This window comes from Pseudophryne corroboree, chromosome 7, assembly GCF_028390025.1.
Source record: "Pseudophryne corroboree isolate aPseCor3 chromosome 7, aPseCor3.hap2, whole genome shotgun sequence".
NCBI lineage: Eukaryota > Metazoa > Chordata > Amphibia > Anura > Myobatrachidae > Pseudophryne > Pseudophryne corroboree.
In genome coordinates, this window is record NC_086450.1 from 68,087,601 (window position 1) to 68,103,503 (window position 15,903).

General features: G+C 35.8%; 1 protein-coding gene across 1 annotated transcript; it reads right to left on the reverse strand.

Moving 5' to 3' along the window:
* Positions 1–1,477: 1,477 nt before the first annotated feature.
* LOC134944031 (cyclin-dependent kinase 5 activator 1-like) lies at positions 1,478–2,275 on the reverse strand. The gene has a single exon (XM_063932571.1). It carries the CDS (start codon positions 2,273–2,275, stop codon positions 1,478–1,480), a length of 798 nt encoding a protein of 265 aa, XP_063788641.1.
* Between the last annotated feature and the right edge of the window lie 13,628 nt (positions 2,276–15,903).

The window sequence follows — 15,903 nt, forward strand, 5'->3', positions numbered from 1 at the left end:
GGGTTACTTCTGTCCTGCCCAGGCTGCTGTGCCATCTCTCTGCCCCGGCTGCTGCAGCACTTCTCTCTACATTGATGTTGCAGCACCTCTCTCTGCCTCTCAGGAAATTCTGGGACATTATTTTCATTGAAGCATAGTGGGATTATCAGGTCTGGGTATCAGTTCTACGGTTAAGGCATTGGGGACTATGGAATAGTGTATGTGGGGGTGGGGGTGGGGCAATTTTGATGCAGTATTTTCATTGAGAGTTTATGGAGGGTTTGGGTCACATTTGGGGCATTATTTTAATTGAGATATTTGGAGATTATCAGATTACCATGAGCTCCACAAGGTCTACAACCACCCATGTCACCAATTTAGGATTTTTAAATAGTGTTTCTTTTCAAATGTAACATGCCACCACGTGTTGGCTAGGCCTCCAATTCAGTATAGGGGAGGGTGGCACCAAAACATGCCCTTGCTCCGGCCACCTTGGCGCCTAGCTACACCTCTGCTATCTCACATACAGTATTTCTGATATTTATGTATTTATCTCTTTATTTCATATCTATCTAAGGGCAGATTAGATGGGCCAAGATCTTCTTATCTGCCAATAATTTATATGTATCTAAGATGGTGCTACTCCCTAAACTTTTGTACACTTTCCATAATTCACCAGTTCTTCTCCCCTCTGCTATTTACAGACAGAAAAACTATCTAATTTCTTCCCTGGCTGTGGGACAATGTGTTCCCTCCCTCACGCGCAGGTTCTTGACTCATTTCCCTAATGGTTTGTTGTAACAGTTTCACCGGGTTACTGCTAATCCTTACCGTACTCTTTTAAAAGAAGTGCTAGTATTGTGGGGTTGCAGGGGGAGGAGCTTAGAATTACAATGACAGTAGTTTGAGTGCCAAACTCCAGCTCATCTTGCAATCCCATGGTCCAGCGTCCCACAGCCTGCTTCAGAGAAAATGATTCAATGGTAAGTGACCAAAAATCCTCTTTTTGCAAATTAAGCTGAAAGTTGTCAAAAATGTCTGTCATGGCAAGTCTGACTGCGCATTTAGACTGTTCTAACTTAACAAAAAATTAATATTGCGTTGGTCCATGGTGGCTGTGCCACTACCAATTCTTAAAGAACTGGTAACCCCATCGCCAAGGGGCCACGCCCGATAGCCATGCAATAACAGCCACGGGTGGGTTTCTTTGCCTTAGGTTCCCAAGCCTGAAATTGGGTTTCTTTGCCTTAGGTTCCCAAGCCTAAAATTGGGTTTCTTTTGCCTTAGGTTCCCAAGCCTGAAATGGGGTTTCTTTTGCCTTAGGTTCCCAAGCCTGAATTTGAGCTACTTTATGGTTCTCAAGCCAGAGCTGCAGAATTTTCATCAATGCTCACCACAATTACTGTGTACTGTTAGCCTCTACCACCTCTGATGGGAGGCTGATCCACTTTTGAGGCCGCACCGCCGGTTTTGGTAATGGGGCCTGTCCAGTATGATTTTAAGCTGATGTAATATCCTTCTGTCCACCCTCAGCTTTAAGATCCTCAAAGACCTGGGCAAAATACTGGGGGTCAGCATGGAAGCGGAGCATCTTTGCACTCATTAGGTTGATAACATAGAGGCAACGACTCCAAAAGGCTTCCTTCGAGCATTCAACAGGGAACGGCATCAGTGGGTAGGAGAGCTCACTGCCCACGTATGCATAGGATACATACAGACATGTTGATAGACTTGCGATTAGCTCCCACTCGCTGAGCAGCTCGGATGACATGACCTCTCGGCAGAGCATGTAGAGAAACACTAGATTGGTCGGAGTGATGAAACTGACATTCCGCCAGTATTGATAGAGGAAGTTGTCAACAGCGGTTATCCATAGAGCAATATATGTTGGTGATAACTCCACAAATTCTTTACACCTGCGGCAGAGGAACTCCATTAGACAGCTGAACAGGTCGCTGGTCGATGCCTGCACCATATTGGATTTTGCAGGTGAGCGCACTTCCTGGTCTCTACCAGGTTCCTTGTCAGGAGCATCATGTGAGGCCTGTATTAAGGCTGGGAGATCCACACAGGATAGCATGGAATCCTTCCTGCTCTCAGTGATGAGGTGGGTAATGTTGGTTCCACCCATTTTGCCTTTCCTCCACTTAGACATGAATCTCCTAAATCGCGCAATGAGCGAACGTCTCTCGGCAGGTCTTGCAGTCTCGCTGTTCTCAGTGCGATGGTTCCCACTTGAGTCCTCATCAGGCCGCCTCGCCTTGCGGCAGCACGGAATTGGCATACAGTTCCACATTCTTATTCAAGGAATGCCAGCAAATCCGGTGTCTGTAATCTGTGGTGAGTCTGATTGTAAAACGTTATCCAATAGCTACGGTCTGTTTCCAGCACGTGACTGATGCTGCCCGGTTCAACACTGGGCAGCAATTGAGTCCAGCAGGTCGTAATCAGAGGTTTTCCCTGCTTACTGTGGCATTGTGACATCACTGTGATGCAACTGAGCTGGTGATCGTGATGCGTTGTTCATGCAAATGAGCTGGTGACTTTTGTGCCTTTATATGCAAATGAGCTACATGTAGGCAATTCAACAAGTGCTGAAAATTGGTGAAAATGTAGAAGGTATTATCCCCTCATTACAGCCCTGTAAGGGAGGGAATATATGTAAAATAAATAAATAATAAGATATTTTGAATAATCTGAGAGATAAATAATTAGTTGAAAATAAAACAAATACAAAATTATTTCCCTTCAGCAATGGATCCATAACGCTTCTCCTACTCTTTCTGTGTTTTAAGAAAAATGATTCTTCCTTTTAATATGAGATAACGTCAGATGCTTTCATGTCTGTGAATGTAACGCTGCGATAATAGCGGGTCACTGGCTATGTCAGCTGGCACTGAAGTAATAATGTAACAGAAACTGAGGGTGTATGGCTGAATATTGGACATTTGGTGGATACATGCGATGGATGCTTAGAATCAGCACCTGATGTATTTTCTTAATAATCTTGTGCCTATCCTTGTTATGTAGTTTCTTTTCTTATATAATGTAGTATTGGTAAAACTGACCCTGTAGGTAAGTGCACAGTGGATCACAGGCTTGTATCCTTCTAATGCGACACACAGTTCAGTGGCTGACTATGTTGCAGTCTGCTGTTTCCTAAAGCATGGCTGCAAGACACATCACACACTTACACTGTCACCCCATATCTATCTCCCTACCTTATATCTATATAGGTCATATCTATCTCATATCTATCTCCCTACCTTATATCTATATAGGTCATATCTATCTCATATCTATCTCCCTACCTTATAACTATATAGGTCATATCTATCTCATATCTATCTCCCTACCTTATATCTGTATAGGTCATATCTATCTCCCTACCTTATATCTGTATAGGTCATATCTATCTCATATCTATCTCCCTACCTTATATCTATAGAGGTCATATCTATCTCATATCTATCTCCCTACCTAATATCTGTATAGGTCATATCTATCTAATATCTATCTCCATACGTTATATCTGTATAGGTCATATCTATCTCATAACTATCTCCCTACCTTATATCTATATAGGTCATATATATCTCATATCTATCTCCGTACATTATATCTATATAGGTCATATCTATCTCATATCTATCTCCCTACCTTATATCTATATAGGTCATATCTATCTTTCTACCTTATAGCTGTATAGGTCATATCTATCTCCCTACCCTATATCTGTATAGGTCATATCTATCTCCCTACCTTATATCTGTATAGGTCATATCTATCTCATATCTATCTCCCTACCTTATATCTATATAGGTCATATCTATCTCATATCTATCTCCCTACCTTATATCTAAATAGGTCATATCTATCTCATATCTATCTCCCTACCTTATATCTGTACAGGTCATATCTATCTCATATCTATCTCCCTACCTTATATCTGTATAGGTCATATCTATCTCCATACCTTATATCTGTATAGGTCATATCTATCTCATATCTATCTCCCTACCTTATATCTATATAGGTCATATCTATCTCATATCTATCTCCCTACCTTATATCTATATAGGTCATATCTATCTCATATCTATCTCCCTACCTTATATCTATATAGGTCATATCTATCTCATATCTATCTCCCTACCTTATATCTGTATAGGTCATATCTATCTCATATCTATCTCCCTACGTTATAACTGTATAGGTCATATCTATCTCATATCTATCTCCCTACCTTATATCTATATAGGTCATATATATCTCATATCTATCTCCGTACATTATATCTATATAGGTCATATCTATCTCATATCTATCTCCCTACCTTATATCTATATAGGTCATATCTATCTTTCTACCTTATAGCTGTATAGGTCATATCTATCTCCCTACCTTATATCTGTATAGGTCATATCTATCTCATATCTATCTCCCTACCTTATATCTATATTGGTCATATCTATCTCATATCTATCTCCCTACCTTATATCTATATAGGTCATATATATCTCATATCTATCTCCGTACATTATATCTATATAGGTCATATCTATCTCATATCTATCTCCCTACCTTATATCTATATAGGTCATATCTATCTTTCTACCTTATAGCTGTATAGGTCATATCTATCTCCCTACCTTATATCTGTATAGGTCATATCTATCTCATATCTATCTCCCTACCTTATATCTCTATTGGTCATATCTATCTCATATCTATCTCCCTACCTTATATCTGTATAGGTCATATCTATCTCCCTACCTTATATCTATATAGGTCATATCTATCTCATATCTATCTCCCTACCTAATATCTATATTGGTCATATCTATCTCATATCTATCTCCCTACCTTATATCTGTATAGGTCATATCTATCTCCCTACCTTATATCTGTATAGGTCATATCTATCTCATATCTATCTCCCTACCTTATATCTATATAGGTCATATCTATCTCATATCTATCTCCCTACCTTATATCTGTATAGGTCATATCTATCTCATATCTATCTCCATACGTTATGTCTGTATAGGTCATATCTATCTCATATCTATCTCCCTACCTTATATCTATATAGGTCATATATATCTCATATCTATCTCCGTATATTATATCTATATAGGTCATATCTATCTCATATCTATCTCCCTACCTTATATCTATATAGGTCATATCTATCTTTCTACCTTATAGCTGTATAGGTCATATCTATCTCCCTACCTTATATCTGTATAGGTCATATCTATCTCATATCTATCTCCCTACCTTATATCTGTATAGGTCATATCTATCTCCCTACCTTATATCTATATAGGTCATATCTATCTCATATCTATCTCCCTACCTTATATCTAAATAGGTCATATCTATCTCATATCTATCTCCCTACCTTATATCTGTACAGGTCATATCTATCTCATATCTATCTCCCTACCTTATATCTGTATAGGTCATATCTATCTCCCTACCTTATATCTGTATAGGTCATATCTATCTCATATCTATCTCCCTACCTTATATCTATATAGGTCATATCTATCTCATATCTATCTCCCTACCTTATATCTATATAGGTCATATCTATCTCATATCTATCTCCCTACCTTATATCTGTATAGGTCATATCTATCTCATATCTATCTCCCTACGTTATATCTGTATAGGTCATATCTATCTCCCTACCTTATATCTATATAGGTCATATATATCTCATATCTATCTCCGTACATTATATCTATATAGGTCATATCTATCTCATATCTATCTCCCTACCTTATATCTATATAGGTCATATCTATCTTTCTACCTTATAGCTTTAAAGGTCATATCTATCTCCCTACCTTATATCTGTATAGGTCATATCTATCTCATATCTATCTCCCTACCTTATATCTGTATAGGTCATATCTATCTCATATCTATCTCCCTACCTTATATCTATATAGGTCATATCTATCTCATATCTATCTCCCTACCTTATATCTAAATAGGTCATATCTATCTCATATCTATCTCCCTACCTTATATCTGTACAGGTCATATCTATCTCATATCTATCTTTCTACCTTATATCTATACAGGTCATATCTATCTTTCTACCTTATAGCTGTATAGGTCATATCTATCTCCCTACCTTATATCTATATAGGTCATATCTATCTTTCTACCTTATAGCTGTATAGGTCATATCTATCTCCCTCTCCTTATATCTGTATAGGTCATATCTATCTCATATCTATCTCCCTACCTTATATCTATATAGGTCATATCTATCTCCCTACCTTATATCTATATAGGTCATATCTATCTCATATCTATCTCCCTACCTTATATCTATATAGGTAATATCTATCTCATATCTATCTCCCTACCTTATATCTGTATAGGTCATATCTATCTCCCTACCTTATATCTGTATAGGTCATATCTATCTCATATCTATATCCCTACCTTATATCTATATAGGTCATATCTATCTCATATCTATCTCCCTACCTTATATCTGTATAGGTCATATCTATCTCATATCTCTCTCCATACGTTATATCTGTATAGGTCATATCTATCTCATATCTATCTCCTTACCTTATATCTATATAGGTCATATATATCTCATATCTATCTCCGTACAATATATCTATATAGGTCATATCTATCTCATATCTATCTCCCTACCTTATATCTATATAGGTCATATCTATCTTTCTACCTTATAGCTGTATAGGTCATATCTATATCCCTACCTTATATCTGTATAGGTCATATATATCTCATATCTATCTCCCTACCTTATATCTGTATAGGTCATATCTATCTCCCTACCTTATATCTATATAGGTCATATCTATCTCATATCTATCTCCCTACCTTATGACTAAATAGGTCATATCTATCTCATATCTATCTCCCTACCTTATATCTGTACAGGTCTTATCTATCTCATATCTATCTCCCTACCTTATATCTGTATAGGTCATATCTATCTCCCTACCTTATATCTGTATAGGTCATATCTATCTCCCTACCTTATATCTGTATAGGTCATATCTATCTCATATCTATCTCCCTACCTTATATATATATATAGGTCATATCTATCTCATATCTATCTCCCTACCTTATATCTATATAGGTCATATCTATTTCATATCTATCTCCCTACCTTATATCTGTATAGGTCATATCTATCTCATATCTATCTCCCTACGTTATATCTGTATAGGTCATATCTATCTCATATCTATCTCCCTACCTTATATCTATATAGGTCATATATATCTCATATCTATCTCCGTACATTATATCTATATAGGTCATATCTATCTCATATCTATCTCCCTACCTTATATCTATATAGGTCATATCTATCTTTCTACCTTATAGCTGTATAGGTCATATCTATCTCCCTACCTTATATCTATATAGGTCATATCTATCTCATATCTATCTCCCTACCTTATATCTAAATAGGTCATATCTATCTCATATCTATCTCCCTACCTTATATCTATACAGGTCATATCTATCTCATATCTTTCTTTCTACCTTATATCTATATAGGTCATATCTATCTCATATCTATCTCCCTACCTTATATCTGTATAGGTCATATCTATCTAATATCTATCTCCCTACCTTATATCTATATAGGTCATATCTATCTCATATCTATCTCCCTACCTTATATCTGTATAGGTCATATCTATCTCCCTACCTTATATCTGTATAGCGGATATCCGCTCATATCTATCTCTCTACCTTATATCTGTATAGGTCATATCTATCTCATATCTATCTCCCTACCTTATATCTGTATAGGTCATATCTATCTCATATCTATCTCCCTACATTATATCTGTATAGGTCATATCTATCTCATATCTATCTCCCTACCTTATATCTATATAGGTCATATCTATCTCATATCTATCTCCGTACATTATATCTATATAGGTCATATCTATCTCATATCTATCTCCTTACCTTATATCTATATAGGTCATATCTATCTTTCTACCTTATAGCTGTATAGGTCATATCTATCTCCCTACCTTATATCTGTATAGGTCATATCTATCTCATATCTATCTCCCTACCTTATATCTGTATAGGTCATATCTATCTCATATCTATCTCCCTACCTTATATCTATATAGGTCATATATATCTCATATCTATCTCCGTACATTATATCTATATAGGTCATATCTATCTCATATCTATCTCCCTACCTTATATCTATATAGGTCATATCTATCTTTCTACCTTATAGCTTTAAAGGTCATATCTATCTCCCTACCTTATATCTGTATAGGTCATATCTATCTCATATCTATCTCCCTACCTTATATCTGTATAGGTCATATCTATCTCATATCTATCTCCCTACCTTATATCTATATAGGTCATATCTATCTCATATCTATCTCCCTACCTTATATCTAAATAGGTCATATCTATCTCATATCTATCTCCCTACCTTATATCTGTACAGGTCATATCTATCTCATATCTATCTTTCTACCTTATATCTATACAGGTCATATCTATCTTTCTACCTTATAGCTGTATAGGTCATATCTATCTCCCTACCTTATATCTATATAGGTCATATCTATCTTTCTACCTTATAGCTGTATAGGTCATATCTATCTCCCTACCTTATATCTGTATAGGTCATATCTATCTCATATCTATCTCCCTACCTTATATCTATATAGGTCATATCTATCTCCCTACCTTATATCTATATAGGTCATATCTATCTCATATCTATCTCCCTACCTTATATCTATATAGGTCATATCTATCTCATATCTATCTCCCTACCTTATATCTGTATAGGTCATATCTATCTCCCTACCTTATATCTGTATAGGTCATATCTATCTCTTATCTATATCCCTACCTTATATCTATATAGGTCATATCTATCTCATATCTATCTCCCTACCTTATATCTGTATAGGTCATATCTATCTCATATCTCTCTCCATACGTTATATCTGTATAGGTCATATCTATCTCATATCTATCTCCTTACCTTATATCTATATAGGTCATATATATCTCATATCTATCTCCGTACAATATATCTATATAGGTCATATCTATCTTTTATCTATCTCCCTACCTTATATCTATATAGGTCATATCTATCTTTCTACCTTATAGCTTTATAGGTCATATCTATATCCCTACCTTATATCTGTATAGGTCATATATATCTCATATCTATCTCCCTACCTTATATCTGTATAGGTCATATCTATCTCCCTACCTTATATCTATATAGGTCATATCTATCTCATATCTATCTCCCTACCTTATATCTAAATAGGTCATATCTATCTCATATCTATCTCCCTACCTTATATCTGTACAGGTCTTATCTATCTCATATCTATCTCCCTACCTTATATCTGTATAGGTCATATCTATCTCCCTACCTTATATCTGTATAGGTCATATCTATCTCATATCTATCTCCCTACCTTATATCTATATAGGTCATATCTATCTCATATCTATCTCCCTACCTTATATCTATATAGGTCATATCTATTTCATATCTATCTCCCTACCTTATATCTGTATAGGTCATATCTATCTCATATCTATCTCCCTACGTTATATCTGTATAGGTCATATCTATCTCATATCTATCTCCCTACCTTATATCTATATAGGTCATATATATCTCATATCTATCTCCGTACATTATATCTATATAGGTCATATCTATCTCATATCTATCTCCCTACCTTATATCTATATAGGTCATATCTATCTTTCTACCTTATAGCTGTATAGGTCATATCTATCTCCCTACCTTATATCTATATAGGTCATATCTATCTCATATCTATCTCCCTACCTTATATCTAAATAGGTCATATCTATCTCATATCTATCTCCCTACCTTATATCTATACAGGTCATATCTATCTCATATCTTTCTTTCTACCTTATATCTATATAGGTCATATCTATCTCATATCTATCTCCCTACCTTATATCTGTATAGGTCACATCTATCTAATATCTATCTCCCTACCTTATATCTATATAGGTCATATCTATCTCATATCTATCTCCCTACCTTATATCTGTATAGGTCATATCTATCTCCCTACCTTATATCTGTATAGCGGATATCCGCTCATATCTATCTCTCTACCTTATATCTGTATAGGTCATATCTATCTCATATCTATCTCCCTACCTTATATCTGTATAGGTCATATCTATCTCATATCTATCTCCCTACCTTATATCTATATAGGTCATATCTATCTCATATCTATCTCCGTACATTATATCTATATAGGTCATATCTATCTCATATCTATCTCCTTACCTTATATCTATATAGGTCATATCTATCTTTCTACCTTATAGCTGTATAGGTCATATCTATCTCCCTACCTTATATCTGTATAGGTCATATCTATCTCATATCTATCTCCCTACCTTATATCTATATAGGTCATATATATCTCATATCTATCTCCGTACATTATATCTATATAGGTCATATCTATCTCATATCTATCTCCCTACCTTATATCTATATAGGTCATATCTATCTTTCTACCTTATAGCTTTAAAGGTCATATCTATCTCCCTACCTTATATCTGTATAGGTCATATCTATCTCATATCTATCTCCCTACCTTATATCTGTATAGGTCATATCTATCTCATATCTATCTCCCTACCTTATATCTATATAGGTCATATCTATCTCATATCTATCTCCCTACCTTATATCTATATAGGTCATATCTATCTCATATCTATCTCCGTACATTATATCTATATAGGTCATATCTATCTCATATCTATCTCCTTACCTTATATCTATATAGGTCATATCTATCTTTCTACCTTATAGCTGTATAGGTCATATCTATCTCCCTACCTTATATCTGTATAGGTCATATCTATCTCATATCTATCTCCCTACCTTATATCTGTATAGGTCATATCTATCTCATATCTATCTCCCTACCTTATATCTATATAGGTCATATATTTCTCATATCTATCTCCGTACATTATATCTATATAGGTCATATCTATCTCATATCTATCTCCCTACCTTATATCTATATAGGTCATATCTATCTTTCTACCTTATAGCTTTAAAGGTCATATCTATCTCCCTACCTTATATCTGTATAGGTCATATCTATCTCATATCTATCTCCCTACCTTATATCTGTATAGGTCATATCTATCTTTCTACCTTATAGCTGTATAGGTCATATCTATCTCCCTACCTTATATCTGTATAGGTCATATCTATCTCATATCTATCTCCCTACCTTATATCTGTATAGGTCATATATATCTCATATCTATCTCGCTACCTTATATCTATATAGATCATATCTATCTCATATCTATCTCCCTACCTTATATCTAAATAGGTCATATCTATCTCACATCTATCTCTCTACCTTATATCTGTACATGTCATATCTATCTCATATCTATCTCCCTACCTTATATCTGTATAGGTCATATCTATCTCCCTACCTTATATCTGTATAGGTCATATCAATCTCATTTCTATCTCCCTACCTTATATCTATATAGATCATATCTATCTCATATCTATCTCCCTACCTTATATCTGTATAGGTCATATCTATCTCATATCTATCTCCCTACTTTATATCTAAATAGGTCATATCTATCTCATATCTATCTCCCTACCTTATATCTGTACAGGTCATATCTATCTCATATCTATCTTTCTACCTTATATCTATATAGGTCATCTCTATCTCCCTACCTTATATCTGTATAGGTCATATCTATCTCATATCTATCTTTCTACCTTATATCTATATAGGTCATATCTATCTCCCTACTTTATATCTATATAGGTCATATCTATCTCATATCTATCTCCCTACCTTATATCTAAATAGGTAATATCTATCTCATATCTATCTCCCTACCTTATATCTGTACAGGTCATATCTATCTCATATCTATCTTTCTACCTTATATCTATATAGGTCATATCTATCTCCCTACCTTATATCTGTATAGGTCATATCTATCTCCCTACCTTATATCTGTATAGGTCATATCAATCTCATATCTATCTCCCTACCTTATATCTATATAGATCATATCTATCTCATATCTATCTCCCTACCTTATATCTGTATAGGTCATATCTATCTCATATCTATCTCCCTACTTTATATCTATATAGGTCATATCTATCTCATATCTATCTCCCTACCTTATATCTAAATAGGTCATATCTATCTCATATCTATCTCCCTACCTTATATCTGTACAGGTCATATCTATCTCATATCTATCTTTCTACCTTATATCTATATAGGTCATATCTATCTCCCTACCTTATATCTGTATAGGTCATATCTATCTCATATCTTTCTCCCTACCTTATATCTATATAGGCCATATCTATCTCATATCTATCTCCCTACCTTATATCTGTATAGGTCATATCTATCTCCCTACCTTATATCTGTATAGGGGATATCCGCTCATATCTATCTCTCTACCTTATATCTGTATAGGTCATATCTATCTCATATCTATCTCCCTACCTTATATCTGTATAGGTCATATCTATCTCATATCTATCTCCCTACATTATATCTGTATAGGTCATATCTATCTCATATCTATCTCCCTACCTTATATCTATTTAGGTCATATCTATCTCATATCTATCTCCGTACATTATATCTATATAGGTCATATCTATCTCCCTACCTTATATCTATATAGGTCATATCTATCTTTCTACCTTATAGCTGTATTGGTCATATCTATCTCCCTACCTTATATCTGTATAGGTCATATCTATCTCATATCTATCTCCCTACCTTATATCTGTATAGGTCATATCTATCTCATATCTATCTCCCTACCTTATATCTATATAGGTCATATCTATCTCATATCTATCTCCCTACCTTATATCTAAATAGGTCATATCTATCTCATATCTATCTCCCTACCTTATATCTGTACATGTAATGTCTATCTCATTTCTATCTCCCTACCTTATATCTGTATAGGTCATATCTATCTCCCTACCTTATATCTGTATAGGTCATATCAATCTCATATCTATCTCTCTACCTTATATCTATATAGATCATATCTATCTCATATCTATCTCCCTACCTTATATCTGTATAGGTCATATCTATCTCATATCTATCTCCCTATGTTATATCTGTATAGGTTATATCTATCTCATATCTATCTCCCTACCTTATATCTATATAGGTCATATATATCTCATATCTATCTCCGTACACTATATCTATATAGGTCATATCTATCTCATATCTATCTCCCTACCTTATATCTATATAGGTCATATCTATCTTTCTACCTTATAGCTGTATAGGTCATATCTATCTCCCTACCTTATATCTGTATAGGTCATATCTATCTCATATCTATCTCCCTACCTTATATCTGTATAGGTCATATCTATCTCATATCTATCTCCCTACCTTATATCTATATAGGTCATACCTATCTCATATCTATCTCCCTACCTTATATCTAAATAGGTCATATCTATCTCATATCTATCTCCCTACCTTATATCTGTACAGGTCATATCTATCTCATATCTATCTCCCTACCTTATATCTGTACAGGTCATATCTATCTCATATCTATCTTTCTACCTTATATCTATATAGGTTATATCTATCTATTATCTATCTCCCTACCTTATATCTGTATAGGTCATATCTATCTCATATCTATCTCCCTACCTTATATCTATATAGGTCATATCTATCTCATATCTATCTCCCTACCTTATATCTGTATAGGTCATATCTATCTCATATCTATCTCCCTACCTTATATCTATATAGGTCATATCTATCTCATATCTATCTCCCTACCTTATATCTGTATAGGTCATATCTATCTCATATCTATCTCCCTACATTATATCTGTATAGGTCATATCTATCTCATATCTATCTCCCTACCTTATATCTATATAGGTCATATCTATCTCATATCTATCTCCCTACCGTGTATCTATATATGTCCTGTCTATCTCATATCTATCTACGGGTTGGGTATGAAATACCGGCTGTCAGCATGCCAACAGTTACAACACCGACTGCAGCATCCCGACACTGTACACGTTAAGTATTTTACCCCTCTCCTGCCCCCTACCATAACCCTTGGGGGGTGCCATCTAGGGATAACCTGTGGGGAGGTGGCGGCTATGGCTAACAACCCCCCCTAATGCATATACCCTGATACTCACCTTCGACATTCCGGCAGTCTGTGTTTTGGTGTCTGTCACACAGCCGCCAGAATACAGGCTGCCGGGACGCCGACCACATCCCCTATCTCCAATTTATTATTCTTTTAGTAACAGTTTCTTCGATAGCGCAGCAAATTCTGTTGCGCTTTATACTTGGAAACAACAGAGATAAAACAAAACTGGGTAATAACAGTCATAGAGGCAGGAAGGCCCTGCTCGCAAGCAGGGGTGTACCGAGGGTGGCTCCAGTGGAGCGCGAGCTCTGGGCACGGAATAGTTAGACAGCACGCTGCCACCCACCCACACACCCTTCCCACAGGCCACTGTACTGGCAGCCACAGAACAGGAGAAGCAGGGGGCACACACTGACTCGGAGACTAGGTAGGGAACAGGGCAGGCCAGAGGTGACAGCAGGAGACACTGACAGCCGGCACATGCCGGAGCTCTGCCCACCCTCTTTATATGTCTCACTGTCTGCTTGTAGCTGTGCAGCAGGGTTACTTCTGTCCTGCCCAGGCTGCTGTGCCATCTCTCTGCCCCGGCTGCTGCAGCACTTCTCTCTACATTGATGTTGCAGCACCTCTCTCTGCCTCTCAGGAAATTCTGGGACATTATTTTCATTGAAGCATAGTGGGATTATCAGGTCTGGATATCAGTTCTAGGGTTAAGGCATTGGGGACTATGGAATAGTGTATGTGGGGGTGGGGCAATTTTGATGCAGTATTTTCATTGAGAGTTTAGGGAGGGTTTGGGTCTGTGGGGGGTCACATTTGGGGCATTATTTTATTTGAGATATTTGGAGATTATCAGATTACCATGAGCTCCACAAGGTCTACAACCACCCATGTCACCAATTTAGGATTTTTAAATAGTGTTTCTTTTCAAATGTAACATGCCACCACGTGTTGGCTAGGCCTCCAATTCAGTATAGGGGAGGGTGGCACCAAAACATGCCCTTGCTCCGGCCACCTTGGCGCCTAGCTACACCTCTGCTATCTCACATACAGTATATCTGATATTTATGTATTTATCTCTTTATTTCATATCTATCTAAGGGCAGATTAGATGGGCCAAGATCTTCTTATCTGCCAATAATTTATATGTATCTAAGATGGTGCTACTCCCTAAACTTTTTTACACTTTCCATAATTCTGCAAGAGAAAATCCCGCACCTGGATCTACAATAAATATAAGTTTTAATGTTAGGGATTGTATATTCACTCATTTATGTGTCTAATACCCAATATATACGAATATTGGTGCTACCCACTGATCTAAAAGTAGATATGAAAAGGAAAATTGCAGTAGAGATCAGTTTCATTGGGTGCACTCCATCCCTTTTACCAATAGTTTGTAATTTAATAATTCCATACATTCATTATTGGATGTTTATCCTTCAACAAGAAAAAAACAATATCCACGTGGAATATTCCTAGCTTGTGTTCCACATGTGATATTATTATGGTCTTATTAGGCCATACTAAAGCGAAATATTTAAAACTGATAGAAATAGAAAAACGTGAAGAAAGAAAAAATCTTTATTAGACAGATTTCTGTCTTGTGTAAAAATAAAACAAAAATTTGATTTAAAACCAAAT

What these genes read in the sequence shown, in the direction of transcription:
- LOC134944031 (XM_063932571.1), bottom strand. Translation starts at nt 2,275, where the DNA reads ATGTGGAACTGTATGCCAATTCCGTGCTGCCGCAAGGCGAGGCGGCCT.